This window comes from Macrobrachium rosenbergii, chromosome 20 (genome assembly GCF_040412425.1).
Source record: "Macrobrachium rosenbergii isolate ZJJX-2024 chromosome 20, ASM4041242v1, whole genome shotgun sequence".
In the NCBI taxonomy this organism is placed as follows: Eukaryota; Metazoa; Arthropoda; class Malacostraca; order Decapoda; family Palaemonidae; genus Macrobrachium; species Macrobrachium rosenbergii.
The window spans coordinates 21,200,113-21,218,519 of record NC_089760.1 but is presented as its reverse complement, the minus strand read 5'-3'; the positions used below and the strand labels follow the sequence as shown (position 1 = coordinate 21,218,519).

General features: G+C 37.8%; 1 protein-coding gene across 4 annotated transcripts in view; it reads left to right on the top strand.

Moving 5' to 3' along the window:
• The window catches only part of Uba2 (Ubiquitin-like activating enzyme 2), a 43,363-nt gene that overhangs the window by 13,293 nt on the left and 11,663 nt on the right, over positions 1-18,407 (top strand). For all 4 annotated transcript variants that reach the window (XM_067122174.1, XM_067122171.1, XM_067122172.1 and 1 more), the window contains exons 4-8: positions 2,991-3,124; positions 6,743-6,914; positions 10,261-10,375; positions 17,537-17,646; positions 17,812-17,941. In XM_067122174.1, coding sequence (XP_066978275.1) covers positions 2,991-3,124; positions 6,743-6,914; positions 10,261-10,375; positions 17,537-17,646; positions 17,812-17,941 — 661 coding nt within the window. The remainder of the gene's footprint in view (positions 1-2,990; positions 3,125-6,742; positions 6,915-10,260; positions 10,376-17,536; positions 17,647-17,811; positions 17,942-18,407) is intronic.

Here is an 18,407-nt window from a genome sequence, read left to right as displayed (position 1 = left end):
ACTGGCGCATACTGCTGCCAAAAGTCAACAATTTTCTGGATCACCAATAACTGAGCCTGCTGATAACTGGGGACCACCTGTATCTTAAGTGGAGGACATCATAGCCTTATAGTCACAGCAAAATGCACTCTGCAGTGACACTTGTTTGAGTGATTATTTTTGTTATATGAGGTCCATGCTTCCTCAGACTTAAGAGATGAATGAGGCTCACATTTAAGAGCCAGTCAAGATTCAATAAATCTTGCCTTAATATCCTATTGAAGTATAGTCAACTGAAACAGATTGAACTGACTCCACTCACAACTACCTTCCTAGTCCCTGAGTCGGGACAGAAAACATCAGTGTATTTCTTGTTTATAGCTATAACATCAGGTCTGGAATAGTTCCATAATTATGGTTTATATCAATGTTGGGGTAAAGGGACCCCCAACATTGATATTGCTATTGTAGCAAAAGTTGCAAAACCAGATTAATCAAATCTTCATATGATTCTCAATGTGCAGGAAATGTAGTGGGCAGAAATATAGTAGTGAGAAAACTTGTGCTAACTGTAATGTTTAGCAAGAGTAGAAGGTGCTTAAATCTCAACTAGACAAGTTAGAGAGGGATAGAAAGGAAAGCGGCCTTTAGAGCCGAGAAATGAGCTTCCCTTAGCCTAAGAATTCTACCCTAGCCTAGGTTAGAAGATAGCTCTGCTATTCCTTCTTCCCCCCCTAACTGCCTTTTTCTCCTGCTATTATCCCTCCAACTTTTAATCCACCTATTCCCGTGCCTGGCTCCCTTGCTTCCAACCCTTGCCATTGCCAGTCTCGAGTCTAGGTTTAACAAGAATTTAACCTAATAGTGAATACAGTGAAGTGGAGGAGATGGCTACTCATCCCGTTGGTTCTCATAGACCAAGGTCACTCTCATACTCCCCTAAACCTGGGAGAAGACATACCGAAAGTCCAATGGAGGCATAGGGAGTTGGGCCTACAGGTAGTTGCCCCCTCAGTCAAACCTGTTGTGCATTTCCAGGTATCGGCAGACAGCCACCGGAAAGGCGTCTTGACGGAAGAAAGTGTTGTGCCAGTGGAGGAGGTGACTGCTTGTCCTACCAGGACGAAAGTCCCTGTCGTACTCTCCTAACCTGGAGAGAAGACACACTGGAGGTCCAAGGGAGGCCTGTGGGTTTTGCCCACGGGTAGTCGCCCCTCAGTGGAGCCTGTTGATCACTCCCAGACTTCAACAGACAGCCACAGGAAAGGTGTCTGTGTGTGTGCATCAGTTGTTGTCCGACTCTCAAGACTAGCCCTGACTTGGAAGCTCCGCAAGCACTTTCTAGATTCGTCTCGTCCATTGTAGACGCATGCAGGCGATGCTGGCCACTCTTCTCCGCTGCCCAGTTAGCGGTTTAAGGAGCCAGGCACAGTCCTCATCCTTCCTGCAACTCATGGGACAGTCCGGAGATCGGCGCCTCTGCTAGGTTTGTATCTGCACCAGTAAGGAGAAATTGGCGTTTTTTGGCGCTGAAAATATCTGACTTTCCTCGCTAGACAAGCGCTGTAAAACTGGATCACTGATAACCGGGGACTGCCTGTACCTTGGGGCTATACCAGCGGCTGGCATGGTATTGGGGGAGGAAGCATAGGAATCTCTCTTTTCTCCTACTATCTCTTCACCTTGAAGTAGGGTGTCTAATTTTTAGGAGCCAGTGGGTACAGTGTACCTGCAGTACCCACCAGTCTCAGTGGATGGGTTGTGGTGTTTTCAGTGTAGGTGAAAGGGTTGTCTGGTGGTTTTATTCTGGTACTGCACCCAGGGCAAGGGCACCTTTTGTAAGCTTTGTTAGCCATTGGACATATCCTTCGCTGCAAAGTCCCCACCTAATTAGAGGCCCTCCATAGCTATACCACTACGCAACTACAGGTTTAGCACCAACCAGAGGCAGTATTTACCTGAAGTAGCTCTCTTTCCAAATAAGGAAACAACAAGCATTCTCGTCAATGCTAGCAACTTTTCTGTTTTGAAGTCATTACCATAACTTAATGTTTTGGGGTAAAATATGTCCATGCATCCCACCTCTTGTCAGTGTAGGATTCAGCAATGTAATTACTTGGTAAGTTACTTACATGAAAATGTTATTTTCAGGACAAAATCAAGTTTCATATATACTTACCAAGTAATTATGGATTGGAGCCCTCCCTCCTCCCCTCTCATGGACATAAGGGCACAAACAGAATGTGGTTTTCTAAGTCGTTTCCAGTACTCCCATTGGTGGGCGTGGCTTGTCACCTACACTAAACTATTGAAGTGCTACCACGATTTTTTAAATAAAGGCTGCTGCACGAGTTAGAAACTATAGCTATGTAATTACTTGTCAGGTATATATGAAACTTAATTTTATCAGGAAAATAACATATTAATACCAAGAAGTAAGCCTACCAATGCATCCATTAAAACCTGAGAACTTGGCCCTTCAGTTCACTTAAGTCCTAGAACTAGTATTAGTTACTCACTACCCCAACGTGTCTTGTGCAACATGGCCAAGTTGATTTTCCATCATCATTTGCTCTGGCCCAAGCTAATTCTGCACCATCATTTCCTCTTATAGCTTCTAACTTATGAAATGCCTTTTATGATACATCTCAGATATTACAATAATCATTTCAGTAACACTAACTTATGGTAGGAGTTTTTGTTCAGTCTGAAGGGTGGAACTAATCTCCTGGTAAAGTCTCCAATTGGCATTTTTTTGCGGGTGTTGATATTAAGAGATTGTGTGATGACATGAAATGGAGCTCACTATTTTTGGTAGTCTTGAGTGATGACAGATGAAATGGAGCTCACTATTTTTGGTAGTCTTGACCTTTTTAAATTGCCATGTTTCTCATTACAACTAGCTGTTCATCTCCTTGTTTGCTGTCTTTAGTCATTTGTAATAAAGTCTGTAAACTACAGTACTAGGTTTTTAAGCAGAGTGATTATTGAAAGAACTTTTGAAATTTCAGGTGATCAAAAAGGGTATTACTGAGTGCTACGAATGCCAGCCAAAGCCAGCACAGAAAACTTTCCCTGGTTGCACTATTAGGAATACACCATCAGAGCCAATTCACTGTATTGTCTGGGCCAAACATCTATTTAAGTAAGTTATATTTTTGTTTTATCAGACTGGCATGTTTTTAGTTGATTACATTTTTTAAACAAAATGTATACCTTATGCATGACGTGTAAAACTATTAATTGACCAACAGTTGCACTTGTCAGCAGGAATTTCTGAAGCCGGTATTTTTTTGCCTGTTAACCTTTAAATTAGTTGTGTTTAATCTTGATATCAGTACTGTATCTTCTTTTATTTTTGTGGTAGATTTTAGTATACTGAATAAGAATGTTGAAAGGTCATATGAATGGCACAAGAGAATTTTTTGGATGCCCGGAAATATTCTGGAAACTGGTTGCTGCTTCATCCATTATGGATAATTCTTAAACAATGACAATACCCTTCATTAGCTTATGGTAGAGAAATTATTTTAGGTTATTTTTAGAAGTGTTGGGGATGTGGGATGCTCATCCATTTGTGATTCCTGTATTCTTCAAGTACATAAGTACCCTAGTTCTGTTTGCCTATCCTAGGCTTTGCAGGTTCCTGTCTGCCAGTTCTTATTTTTAAGAGGACTGTTATTGTGTTTTTAAAATTCTGTGGTATTTATAGTATTATGGCTAAATTGTCTCCAGGATTTTTAAGTGATAGTAATTTTTTTTTCACACATTATATTCTCTGAAAAACAATAACAGAAAAAGTCATGTAGCAAGCTAAAATAAATTCAAGTTAAACCATAAAAATATGATGGTGCCCTCAGATACTTTCTGGACAGCACACATTTTTCGTATAGGTAAAAGTAATTCATATTATTAGCCTATTAATTATATTAAGAATGTAATACTTCATGCATGCATAATAAAAGGCCCTATAGGACCCTGGGCGTGGATGTATGTTTTGCTCACGTAACAAACTGAGTATTTTGCATTATAGATCAACCTACAAGGGAACTTCAGTCCAATATTGCTTGTGATATAGTCTGGATCATGCTTTTAACTCAAATGTTTGATGTGGTAATATATATTGTAGGCCATGTTATTGGGAGTACCGTAGTTGTTAAGTTGCTTGAAGGATGACATAGTCATATTTGTAAGCCTTTTAGGGCTTGCCTAAAGGAATGGTCTTTAAAAATGATGTGAAAATTGGAGCAAGATCAAGATATGGAAGTGTAATAGTTAGGTGGGAATACAGTAGGTGAAAAGTAAAAGGCAGAGTAACTGAAGGCCAAAGGGACTCTATGGAAATCCTGTAGTACCATCTACAGTCGACTCTTGTTCAGACCGACTAATAGGGGGCCAGGGTGTCCGTGTCTGTCTTAGCCGATAGTCCGGTTTAACCGGCGATATCTATATATATACCTATAAATAACTATAAATATACTGTATTTCATTATTTTCATAAAAAGTATGGATAATAAGCCAATGTAGAAATGTCTGAATTAAAGCTCATTATAAAAGATGAAAAATGAAGAATAAAACTTGATAAAAATGATAGAATTCAGCCGCGTATGTAGATGCCTAGGCTGAGACATAAATGCATAATTAAGTAAAATAAAGTGGTCTCCAAAATGAAGAGTAAGATTTTTTTCCTTTTTTCATGTTTTTTTTTATTTTAGTTATTATAGTTTATTATGATCTACTGTATATTAATATACTGTTAAATAAATGTGAGATGATTAAGATCATCAGTAATAAAATAGTGGGATAATTAAGACCACAAGTTCACTAACATATTTTGTTTTCAACAAAAACATTCCATCAAATGCAAAAATATACATGATCAAAGTGCCTGTAATTCAACTTGTGAATTTTAACCATAAGTAAGACTATAAAACACATTTCATCATATCGATCTTGGAGAGGGTTGTTTTTTATTGTTACTAATGTCATCATTAGTTTGCATTCGTAAATCTGAGGACTGTCCTGGAATAGGATTTGCAAGTGGTGATGCATCACCACATCAGACTGTTGTGGGATTTTTCATACCACTATATTAAAGTTAAAATTATTGATGAATTCATGTTTTCATGAAGAAATAATTATATTAAGCAAATTATTGAGTAAGTTTTGCCATCAGCAGTCAAATAATCATGATCATGGCAATGTTCAAACTTAGTGCTGTCACGACATATGTCTATAAATACAACAGAAGTAGAGGGCTGTCATTGGCTAGCAAATCTCCATGGCAACCAGCCAGCCAATCAGGCTTTAGCTGTATTCTGTGTGAGAAAGAACTTTTGCTCAAAGAAGCTGATGGTGACATAAGTGCGCGTGTTTTGAATAAAATTCATAGTTTTTAATGGTGTATGTATTTTACTGGTTACATGAATAGAATGAATTCCTTCTTATTACTTTGAGTGCAAAATTGTTGTTTCAGAGATTCTTCAGCAACAGTATATATCTATTTTTTTCGCTTCAGAAGATATTCACCAAAGCTGTGTTGACATACCTTTAAAACAAAATTCCTCTCTTTAATCTCTCGAGGATAGAATTACACTGCATAGAGGGAACTGGCAATTTTCTCTCTCTTTCTCTCTCTCATAATATGTCATTTGCCACATAAACACATATTGTTCAGTAACTCAGCTTTTGTCTTTGTAAAGTTTACCTTTGTCATGTCTTTTCTTTTCTAAAAAACATACAAAGCATCGTACTGTAGCTAACAGTTGGGCAGCAGACAGGTAAAACTGTTAAAGCTCAGTGATTGGCTACAATACTTCCGTTCCAGACAATATCGTCTCTTAATGATGGTACGTACCACGTGCAAGTTAAGTTGGTTACAAGCTAAAAGCATTTCAGCTCAGCACAGCTTAAATACAGAACAGTATACTGTATATAAAATAAAAATATAAATGAAAAGTTTTTATTTACCTTTGGTAAATAAGAAGGAAAACGGTATGCGATGAAAGGAGGAACAGTAACTATCGTAAATCATGGTCGAACATCATGTATTTTGAATCGGCTGACCCGCTTTGGTGTCCGTCTTATCCGAGATCCAGGTTAATGAGGTCTGGCTTAACGAGGGTCAACTGTATTTTATGCTTTGCAAAGGACTTTGTAAGCTCTTGTGCTTTTTATTATTATTATTATCCTGAGAGTTTCTGCATTAATTGAATGCCACGTAAAATTTTTGGAACTGCACAGTATAACAGTGACAACTGTACTATACATTTTAAATTAGAATATAGAATATGATGATAAAATGTGTGGAACTTTTTTTTAATAACTTGATTGTAGTATGCTCAGTATTTGATAAAAGGCAGGGATCCTTTCCATGCATGCTGTATATGAATACTTTCATGTATTTATGGCTTGTCTTAATAGGTTCCTGTATCTAGAGACAGATTTGCTTTTGGGATGAGCTGTAGTGACCATATTGTTTTATCCAGTGGAAAAAAATCAAGCTTCTTTAGGGTCACAGGCCTCTTGAGTACCATCCATCCCTCAGTCAGTTCTTAGGTTGAAGCTTCATGTGCACTGATTTGTATGTCACATACTGTTGATTTATGATGTCTTCTAAATTTTAGGACATTAGTTGGATTGATATAGACATTATTTTTATATGTTGCTATCAGACATGGAGAAAATTACCACTATTAAAGAATGTGATTGTAGAGTATGCACCCATATGGAGTACTAGATTCCTGAATATTATTCTTTTCAGCCAGCTGTTTGGTGAAGCTGATCCAGATGAAGATGTATCTCCAGATGCAGCTGATCCTGAGCAAGTCGGTGATGCAGGACAGTCAGCCATGGAATCAGAAGCCAATGACAAAGGCAACATTAGCAGAGTTTCAACTAGAGGCTGGGCTGAATCTCAAAAGTATGACCCAAAGGTATTATCACAGGATATACAGGTCTTATTTAATAGTTCTCTTGTATTCCTTAACCCTTAAGGGACGGCATAATTTATCAATGTGCAGCACCCCAGACCGGGGAAGCTTTGAGATCGGCAAAATAAAAAAAAAATCACATCAATGGAAAGAGAATGACATGTACCTGCACATTGTATAAAAAAAATTTTTAAAAATTTTCCCTACCTTCCACGAGGAGTTGAAAATGACTATTTACAACCCCTTGTGGGGCCTCATTTACAAGATAATCGTAAATTTTACCAACTTAATGTTTTTTCTAATAAATAAATTTATTGTATTATGTAAAATTATTATTACTGCTCACACGATATCAAAACAGATAAGAAATAAAAGCAGTAACAAATTTTTTGCATATTTTTTAAAAAATATTCATGTAAATTTACGAGAAGGAAGATTCAGTAACTTTTTTTATTTTACATGCTTTTTATAATATTTCTTTGCAATTTTCTTTGTAAAATTACATTTACAACCGACATACTAATGTAAAAGACAAAAACAAAAAACAACAGCAACCCCTTTGTATATATTTACAAGCAAATTTACACAAAGACTCATGTGAGAGAGAGATGCAGTACTTTCCCCCTTCAAGTCAGAAGCATTACTGATAGCTGAAAAGACGTCTCTGGCAACTCTCTCGACTCTTAAGTCAGTATAAAAGTTGCCATTAGTGAGTTTATAGCATATAGAAGTATTGGCACCTCTCTCTCGCCTCATTCTTACCATATCAGTGGTGCGTAATATTGTTTCACAATCAGGCTCAATCCGTCCACCTCCCCAATCCTGTCTTACTTCACACTGAGGCTCAATGTGTCCCTTAAGGGTTAATTCTTAGCACACATTATACACTCCATTCCAAAATAACAATAAGGTGATCATCTGCTAGCTGATTGGCAGGGAAGCATGCAGGACCTGGTCCATGCAGGAAAAACCTTTACTGTCTGTATGTCGACCTTGGTGTCAGGATTTTTTTCTTCTTCTTCTTCTTCTTCTTCTTCTTCTTCTTCTTCTTCTTCTTCTTCTTCTTCTTCTTCTTCTTCTTCTTCTTCTTCTTCTTCTTCATAGCAGATTTTTAGCCATATTGTTCTTGCTTGGTTTTTCAAGAAATTTTTTACTATTAGTTTTTTTAATGTTTGATATAATTGGAAGTTAATTTCATTAGTAGCAAGTGTTTTTAAATATTTTGATCTGGTTCAGGCACTTCGTTAGGCAGTCAGTGTTTCACTAGCAAGTAGTGCCTTGGCATCTTGGTTGTCATTGTTTGACAGTACAGTACTGTACTTGGGTTAATATTGAGAATGTAATTGTTACATAATGCTTGTTCATATATCAGCACTTAGTGTTAAAAAATATTCACATATCTGGTTGGCATGTTATAATATTCTGACATTTTTCTTGAACAAGGTCTTGGCACTCAGCTACTGCAAAGCTACCCTTCTCTTTGCAGCTTTTGTTTATCGTACGTGCTACAGTATTTTGATTTGTTAGCTTAGATTTTTTATTGGTTTTGAAAAACAGGTAGTGCTCGAGTTACGACAATTTGATTTTGCGATGGGTAAGCATTTAAAACCAATACTACGATATTTATAAAATATTTTTAAACTTCTCGCAGCTGTAGGCAGCAGCTTACAATCTCTTTATCCCAAATTGTTGTTAAAAAAGTTAAAGAGAATGATAAAAGTATAGTTAGTAATGTTATACACTTGCGTAAATACGTATAGCTATAAACAGTCGAACGAGAAACTTGTTTTGCTTATAACCAAATCAGATAACAACAGCTGTTATGCTTGTATTTCAACCATTGTACGGTAGTAAACAATTACCATAGTTATGTTACAAGTGACGTTAAGTAGAATAGGACTGATGATACGTTTTTGAGTTATATCCTTATTCACTATGGACAAAATATCAGCAAGGAAATATACTGCTAAATTTAAGCTGCAAGTTGTAGCTGAAGCTGAGAAAACAATGTTCAAGCTGTATAATTTTCATGCATTGGCAACATGGATGAAACTCGACCGTAAATAAAATTGGAGAGAAAGTATTTTAATCAAAACTACTGGGCATAAAAGAACACATACTGCTGTTTTCATGCTGTTAAAAGATAAATACATGAAGCTCGTATTATGATGAAATCAAGAGAAAATAGTGAACGGAATCTTGGTTTTTTTACACAAAACGAACATGCCCCCAAACGGCCAACGTCATCTATTAACGAAAAAAATGGCTAAATTAATTTCATAACGAGACGTATTTAAATTATATTTCGACTTGAAAACACTTTGTATAACGAAAAATAACTTTGCTAACTAGAAGCAAGAAAAATGCTCTGAACTGAGTTAAATATGGCAAAATAAACTTACCGCATAATCGATTTCCAAACCAAAATGTTGATGGCTAAGATTGCAATTTATAATACAAAAAGCAATATAAGAATATATATAGGCCACAATATTATTGGATACAGTGAAGTAAAGCATAACATTTTAAAAGATCCATGGAAAAGATGCATATTCAGTATGAAGATGTTTGTATATAATACATTATTAATATGTGAATATAGAGTACAGTATAATGTAGGCTAGGCTACCGTATATGTATACGATATACTATAGTGTAGGCTAAACTAATTCTTCTTTGTTATTCAATTTCTCTTTGTATTGAATTATCATAAGTCAGTCTGCATGAACCTCCAGAATTAGCTGATATTAATAATTACTGTGCCGTATATCCATAGAACACACTTTATAGTGTAGGCTAGGCTATCATATGTATATACATGGTGCTGAATACCCAAGTGTAGGCTAGACTATATTTGAGATACATTTTTTCGAACAAACAGTGGGTTTTTTGGAACCTAACCCCATCGTAAGTAGGATAATACCTGTATTCTGCAAGTTGGAATAACTATGTATTTGTCTTACAATCATGATTATATTGATAGGTGAAGCTGCTTGTAATTAGCTACATAATGTATTGTAGAAATGTGAAAATTGCTTTATTTTACCCATTCATCACTGATTGACATTATTTTAATCACTTTTGCCTGATACTTCTCCAAGTTTACAAGTGGGTAATGTTAAATGCTTGTCAATGGTTATTTGATCACTAGTAGATGTTGGTTGGCAGTATATAGTTAGACTATTGTATAAGATGATAGGTAATGATTCATAATGAAAGAATGTAACTTAAAGCAAGGTGAGTTGCAGACACACATTTCAAAACAAAAGTAAGAAATAGAAATGTGTTTAGAATACGTTTCAGTGTTTGTTTTAACAATATTTCTCATTTTCAATATTTTCTATTGCAGAAATTATTTGGAAAACTTTTTAATGATGATATTCAGTACCTCTTGTCAATGGATAAGTTGTGGGAGAAAAGAAGGAAGCCAACACCTTTGCAGTGGGATAAAATACCTGATTCAGGTAAGGTTCTATATGATGTTGAGATATTGGAAGTTATGAAGTTAACATCATGCTAAACATTTTTATGTCAGCATCTCCTTCCACTGGAGTATATGCACAATGAATTCTATCCACTCTTCTGTGTCCTGTGCACTTCCTGTGTATACCCTTATCTGATCTAGATCTTCATCTATACCCCTTTATTGTGATTTCATATGCTTTGCTCTCTCTGCTAATGGGTTATTTTCATTTCCCAGTAGTCTAGGTAACTCTCTGGTTATTATCATCCAGGTTGCAGTTACAATTTTTTTAGCAACCTTTTGAAATCCTGCTGGAAGAGGGTTCTCCGTTCCCTCTTTTCTCTATGTAGTATTCACTGTAGGTAAGTTTTGTAAATCTGAATGTCAGTTGTAACATTATCTGTCACATTTGGTGCAATGTATTAAGTTCAGTTTGCCCCCACAACAGCCACATAGCCACTTTGTAGACTATGGTTTTCCTGTTTCCTGTGTAGTCACTATATGCTATGAGTATATGTAACTTACATTAATTTTCAGCCTTCTCTCTTTTCTGCTGTTCCACCTTTTCAACAGCGTTTCAACCTCTTCCTCAGACTTTGCTGTCATCTGCATATTGCAGTTCCATGGGGCATCCTTTTTTAGCTTCCTTAACTACTGTGATAAACAGCCAAGGGATATGGCTGACCCTGAATGGACACTAACCTTTCCCTTGAATTCTTCTGACACTGTTTCCACTTGAGATCTCGTGTTAGAATAGAATAGCATTACTAACTTAATTTCGGTACCTTCTGTCTGTGTTATCCTTATCTGATTGTCATGGTACTCTGTCAAAGGCCTTGACAGAATTCACAGTTATATATTGTAGTCTGTATAATCTCTTCCTTGTTGTGTGATATTTTCCATGAGTTGCATATGTTGTTAAAACTGTGGTAGGAGGCTAAACTGAAACCAGTTATTGATTATAACTTATTTTTTTAGCCATTTCTCCAACTCTTTATTTAACATTATACCGTATACGCTACTAATTGATGTGCCTTCTAATTCATATTGGTTAATATTTTTTTTTTAATGTAATAATTTCATAAGTAATGGTGTGCTCTATAAGCGCTTTGGTGTTCAGTAGCACATTTTTGTAGTTAGGTTAATGGCCATTCTATATTGGATACAGCCATCTTCTATTCCTTACATGAATGATGAGTATGAATATCATAGGTTACTGTACAAAGTGTTAAATTTTTTAGGTGCAGAAGGAACAGTTATAATTAAATCATCATCATAATCATAAAAAGATAATTATTTAGAATGAATCTTACCTGCTGTTAAAGTTAGTTTTATCTTTGTACCATTTGGTACAATCAGCATTTAAAAAAATCAGAGTACACTTGGCTGACTCATTAGGACTGTCCTTGTATTCACGTATTTCCCACCAAGTGGTGCTGGAATGTTTACGCTCGTCATATTTCTTCTTGCTGTCGTGTTAAACACACGTTTTCAGTTGGCTTTAGTAATATTTTGACGATTTCTGGCTAATTTCTCCTGTACAGTATTGTGCTTGTTTTCTGTTTTTGCTTTATGTCATTTACAACAATCAGAGATGAAACCATCAGGCTATATAGGAAAGAGTTTGTGAAAACCGATTGTATAGGTTTTGCTGATGACAACGTTACGTATGTTAGCAGCTGTGTTAGCCTAACTGTGCAAGCTCAAGTGTGGTTTTCTTGATATGTAGATTTTGAGTGTTTCGATGAGAGGATGTAATTTTGTGAAGTATCAGAAGATGTTAGAGTCCCGATAGTTTACATAGACAATTAGGGCACTCTTGTAGCCTACTCAGTTTTTTCCTTTTGTCTTCCGGTGCTGCTTCTCCTCCTTCATTTGCCTACCTGATAGCCTAGGTTAATTCCTCTCGCTCATTCTGCTCTGCCTTCTTTTGCTCCCTAGGTGGTTCAGGAGAAAAATAATACTAATTGACAAATATTCTTTTATTATTAGTTTGGTTCCTGATCAAAATCGCCCTCCCCACAGTTTTATACTTTTTTTTATTTCCCCTGCGAGAGAAATTGTTGGAGCCTTGGCTTCTGTCTGTAGCCCGCCCTCTTGATTGACGTGCGTCGGTTGGTTGTATCCTCTGATTGGGAACTAAGGCGTGTCTCGGGACCAAGGTTCTGTACCATTTGACAAATCTCTCTCACCATTTTTGCAGTTCGGGTTCAGCTACGAGTTGCTGCACGCCTCCGGATGGATGGGTTTTGTGGTTTGAATCTTGCGTCAGTGTTGCCAACTGTGACAACCTTGACAACCAGAAATCTGCTAAACATAATGGTTTTTCCTCTAAGTTGGCAACACTAGCTGGCTCCCTTAACATCACTTTAAAGAGTGAATTGTGGTGTAGATGGTTGGTAGTGTTAGGATTTCAGACATATTATCTTTTCCTTGGTATTTCTGAGCTGTGTGTCAGTTATGCTGTTTTCCCTCAGCTGCCAGTAGGAGGAAGGCCTTCCCATTTTTGGGAAGTATGGAAGGATGTGGGCATGGATCCCTGGGTTGTGGAGGTGCTAAGGAAGGGTTACTCAGTTCCATTTATAAGCCCTCCTTTGCTGTCAGATTCCCCAGTGACTCTCTTCGTATCTCCACAATCAGGAGAAGCACAAAATCCTTCAGGTGGAACTCTTGAAAATTCTAGAGAAAGAGGCAATAGAAGAAGTTGTATAGGCCAACCGCTGGCTTCTACAGTCGCCTTTTTTAAGTCCCCAAAACCACGGGGATGGAGACCTGTTCTGGATGCTTGCAGATTAAATGCCTTTGTAAGGTTGAAGAAGTCCTGGAGTCAGTTCCTCATTGGATGGGTTGGTATCGTTCTTGGATAGCACTCTGCTGGGCCCGCGTTCGATTCTCCGACTGCCAATAAAGAATAAGAGAACTTTATTTCTGGTGATAGAAATTAATTTCTTGTTATAATTTGGTTCAGATTCCACAATAAGCTGTAGGTCCCATTACTAGGTAACCAATTGGTTCTTAGCCATGTAAAATAAATGAAATCCTTCAGGCCAGCCCTAGGAGAGCTGTTAATCAGCTCAGTAGTCTGGTTAAACTAAAGTATACTTAACTTTTTTTCTCCATGGAGTCAGTGAGCTCAGTTCTAGCGTCCATCAGAAAATGGACTAGATGGTATTGATAGATATGCAGGATGCATATTTTCACATTCCCATCAAGATGGAGTGCAAGAAGTACCTGAGATTCGTTTTTGGGAACAAAATTTTTCAGTTCAGGCCAATGTGTTTTGGGCAAAGCCCAGCTCCACAAGTTTTCACAAGGGTTTTGGCTCCTTCAGGAAGGTGGGCCCATTTTGTTGGGCATAAAGATGATCCTGTACTTGGACGACTGGCTGAATCTGGCTCTCACATTGGAGGGCATTTTGAGGGCAAGAGAAGTGATTTTGAGTCTAGCTCAGTTGTTGGGGAGGTCATAAATTTCCCAAAGTTGACCCTGTCTCCTTCACAGGAGATTACTTATCTTGGGATGGAGATCAACAATGAATTTCAAGGTTTTCCATACAATGAAACATGTAGATACCTTGGTGTCAACTCTTGAAGAATTTCAAAGCTTCAGGCCTGTTCCTGCGAAGAAGTGGTTGTTCCTGTTAGGGCACGTCTCAGTGTTGGAGAAACTTGTACCAAGGGCAAGGCTAAGAATGAGGCCTCTGCAGTTTTTGCTGAGCCAACACTGGGATCAGAAGTTGCTCCCTGTTTCTCTTATGATTGTAGTTTCCAGGGATCAGGAAGAAACTTTCCAGTGGTGGAAAGACAAACCTTGCCTTCAGCAAGGAGTATTTCTAGATCTCAAGAACCTAGACCTGTTGTATAGATGCATCAGACAAAGGCTATGGAGTGATTGCACGCAAAAAGCGGCTGTTGGGTCTGTGGACTCGAAAGGAGAAGCAGGTACATATCAATCTTTTGGAACTATTGGCAATATGGAAAGGACTTAAGGAGCTGGAGGACCTGGTATGCAATTGAATGGTGGCGGTCTTTTAAGACAACACCACATTGCTGGCATACCTGAAGCACCAAGGGGGGACAAAGTCTGAGTCTTTCTTTCAGTTGACAAGGCAGATCATTTTATGATCAGATAGCAAGAACATCACTTTACTGCCTCAGTTTGTTCATGGGAGGATGAACGTTCTAGCAGACGTACTCAGTCGCAAGGATCAAGTAATAGTGATGGAGTGGGCCTTGCAACAGGTTGTGGAAGCTGTGAAGGTCCCCCTTCAGAAACCTGTTTGCAACCAGGTGAAATCATTGTCTGCCGGTGTTTTGTTCACCCGTTCAAGATCCTCTAGCATGGGTGGTAGATACCAGTCAGGTCTAGACTGTTATGCTTTTCCCCCCTTTGCTATGATCCAAAAAGTCATCAGCAAGCTAGGCAACTCTGTCAGTTGTCACATGATGTTGATTACCCCTTGGTGGGCAAGGAAGGTCTGGTTTCCAGACTTGCTTCAGCCATTAATAGATCTGGCCAGACTTCTCCTTGTCGGGAAGAATCTCTTGAAGCAACCAAGGGAGGAAAGGTATCATCATAACCCCCACATGCTGCAGCTGACCACATGGAGACTGTCCACTGGCTCCTGCGAGCTCGAGGCTTCTCAAGAGCTTGTAGGAAGGTCATTGTCAGTGCCAGGAGGGATTCAGTGAATCGGATCTACCAACATCAGTGGTCTGTGTATAGGTCCTGGTGCCGAGGGATGGGGTGTTCCAGCACCCGTACCTCTATAAACAACATCATTAAGTTTCTGTTATTTCTCAGATATGAGAAAAAGTTCTCAGTAGCAGCCATTAAAGGCTATAGGGCCATGTTGGCTTCTATTCTGAGAGTGTTGGCCTGCATCTGTCTGAGGACAAAGATATCAAAGATGTCATTAGAGGTTTTCAGCAGGAGGTTCCCAGGTGTCTGGTGCCCTCTATCTTGGAACCTAGATGTAGTTCTAAGGTTTCTCTTGTTACCACCTTTTGAACCTTTGGAACAAGCCAATGAAAAATCTCTTCTTGGTGGCCTTGGCTACAGCTAAGAGGGTGAGTGGAAACAAGCGTTGTCTTTTAGAGCAAGTTTTTCTAAGGACAAGGCAGTTTTTTCCTTTCTGCCTTTGTTTTGGGCAAAGAATGATTTTAGGGTTAAGCCCTTGCCTAGAACAGTGTCCCTACCCAGTTTGGAATCTTTAGCCACCCAATGAGATAGATTTCCTTCTGTGGCCTGTGAGGGTTTTAAGGATTTATCTGAATCGCACTAAAGACATCAGAGCTAATGTAAAAAATCTGTTTTTTTTAGTGTCCGGAAGCCAGACCTTCTAATGAGTAAGAATGCAGTGTCCTATTTCATTAGGTCCTTGGTGAAGGACTCATGCAAAATCGGATCCTGATGTATTATCTACCTTGAAGGTAATGTCACATGACATTTGAGCTGTGGCTGCTTCTTTGGATTTTTGGAAAAACTTCTCCTTAGAGAAAGTTATTGAGGCCACCCAGTGGCGTTGTAATTCTGTTTTTGCAATGAATTATCTTCACAGTGGAGAAATTCAATATGATTTTTGCAGAGCATTAGCTCCTCTCATTTGTGCAGGGGATATTATGTCCTGAAATGATTGGTAGCTTTTCTGTCTGCAGTTCTCAACTTCATTTTTGTTTTATCGGGAAGCTTAGAGATACTCTTGGTTGAGTATAGGAAGTGTACCTTTATGTCTGTAGGTACTAGTTGTATATCCATTGTTGGCTCTGCTGGGTTTTGGCACAGTAACCCCACCCTCCCTTCTGCTGAAGGGGACATCTTCCAAAGAGACCTCAGGTAACTTCATGATGAGGTTCTCATACTTGAGTGACAATCCTCTCAAGGCAGCAGTAATAGCTGGTGGATTGGTTTCACTAGGTAAACAGACACAAATTTGTACATATTTGTATTTTAATCTAATCCTTCGGGCCAGCCTTATGAGACCTTAAAGTCTGCTCAGTGGTATTGTTAACTACTTTAATAATAATAATAATGTACCTACCATTCCCCCGGTGGGGAGTGGGGGAAATAGATGGAGAGAAACAGATATTCATAGAAAACCAAGTGTTCTCATTTTTTGTTTCAATCTGTCGAACTAAGTATTTAAAAAATAAGTCTTAAATATTTATATTTTTTTAAAACTTACCTATCCATCATATAATATGCCCTCCCTACCTCCCCACATTCAAAGTGGACAGAAGTAGACTGACTGGTTACGAGCGTTTGTACCCATTGGTTTCCTGGTAAGGGGATGGGGGAAGTAGATGGATAGAAGATGGATATTCAAAGAAATCTGAGTGTTCTCATTTTTTGTTTCATTCTGTTTAACTACCGTTGACACAGGAGTAAAAGCTATATAATTCAGAGGTATGTGTATTTATATTTGTGGTTTGTTTACGACAGTAAATTTGTCTTCATCCAGTGTAAAGTCATCAAAAAGTTGAAGTAACAAAACCCATATACATAAAATTAGAAAATATTTTTTATGGTATTGAGCCTTCGAACTTGCCACTGTACGTGCTAGTTCCAGTTATTGCTCCACTGCATGCCATACTTGGGGATGGCTATATTGAATGTAACATGCTTAAGAAATTGTGATACAAGAGAATGAAGTTTATTTTTAGAGGGATTGAAGCATCTGGGACATTTCATGGGCACTAAATGGGCCAAGTATAAGTAGTTGGCATGTATTTTTATGAAAATATTTTCTTTAAAAAGTAAGTTATTCACTTACTCTCATATTGCTTCACTGTCACAAGTGTCCTCAATAGTAATAGGAGTGTTTTACCCCCTTTAAGGTAGGTAAACCCTTTCAGTCACTGGACCTTTGCTAGTCCTTTTTGTTCCAGAGACAGATCTTTGATAAATGATGTACCACTTTGTTCACTTTGAAGTTGTGCACTAAGCCATTGTATTAATTTGGGCATCATTTTGCAGCAGCAAACTTGTGCCTTACTATGGTATGCTCATTAAAAATAAACCAAGTGAAAGGTCTGACTAATAAATTGAAAATGGCTGAAAGGGGCAGGTTGGATTCTACATGATTCATAAGTGTAATATAAGTGATGCATGTGGTTAACTTGATTCATATTCTGATATTAGACCTTAAATGTATCTTTTCTAGATATTATAGTTGATGGCGAGGGATTGATCCAAGACCAGCGACCATGGACAATTTCTCAGTGTCGTGACATTTTTGCAAAAGCTGTTGAGAATCTTCATAAACGAAAGCAGGTGAGACATGAATGGTTATTCCCTCTTCAGCAGAGGATTTTAAAAACAGGAGACATACGTTCCATATCTTTTAAAATTCTGTAATTCATTACCATTTAATGTTGGTCATAGTAACTTTTTACCTAAACTCCTGCTGTAGCTGAAAAATATTGGTCTCTTTGACAGAGTCAACCAGAAGGTGAAGATTTAGTTTGGGACAAAGATGACAAGGACAGCATGGACTTTGTAACTGCATGTGCTAATGTACGAGCTCATATTTTTGGCATTCCTGAAAAAACAAGATTTGATGTCAAGTGTAAGTATTGATCTTAATTCTTTTGATTTTACACAATACTTTCTTTAGTAGTTGTGGTTAGACTTAACCTTTCCAATTGTTTTAACATGGAATATGAGAAACTGCTAAATTCTTCATGCCACTGAAAATTACTAACACTTTCAATGGGTTTATTTTAATGAATCTAACTACTCCTGAAGAGCACTGACAGTGTTTTCCACTAATGTCAAGTTATCTATGAGCTGCTTACATTTTCTTCCTTCTCTTATTAAAAGGTGACACAAAATTTTGGTTTTCTTATGGAAGATAGGGCTATTTTCTCGAATGCAATGAATGGTCTCCAAGGTATTGTTAGGGTCACTGTAGCATTGGCTTCAACTGTGGAAACGTACCTGAACTCGTGCCTCACACATACACACACACACACACACACACACACCTTTAGTGGGTGTAGAAAATATTTGTAATCATTAAGTTTTGTATAAAA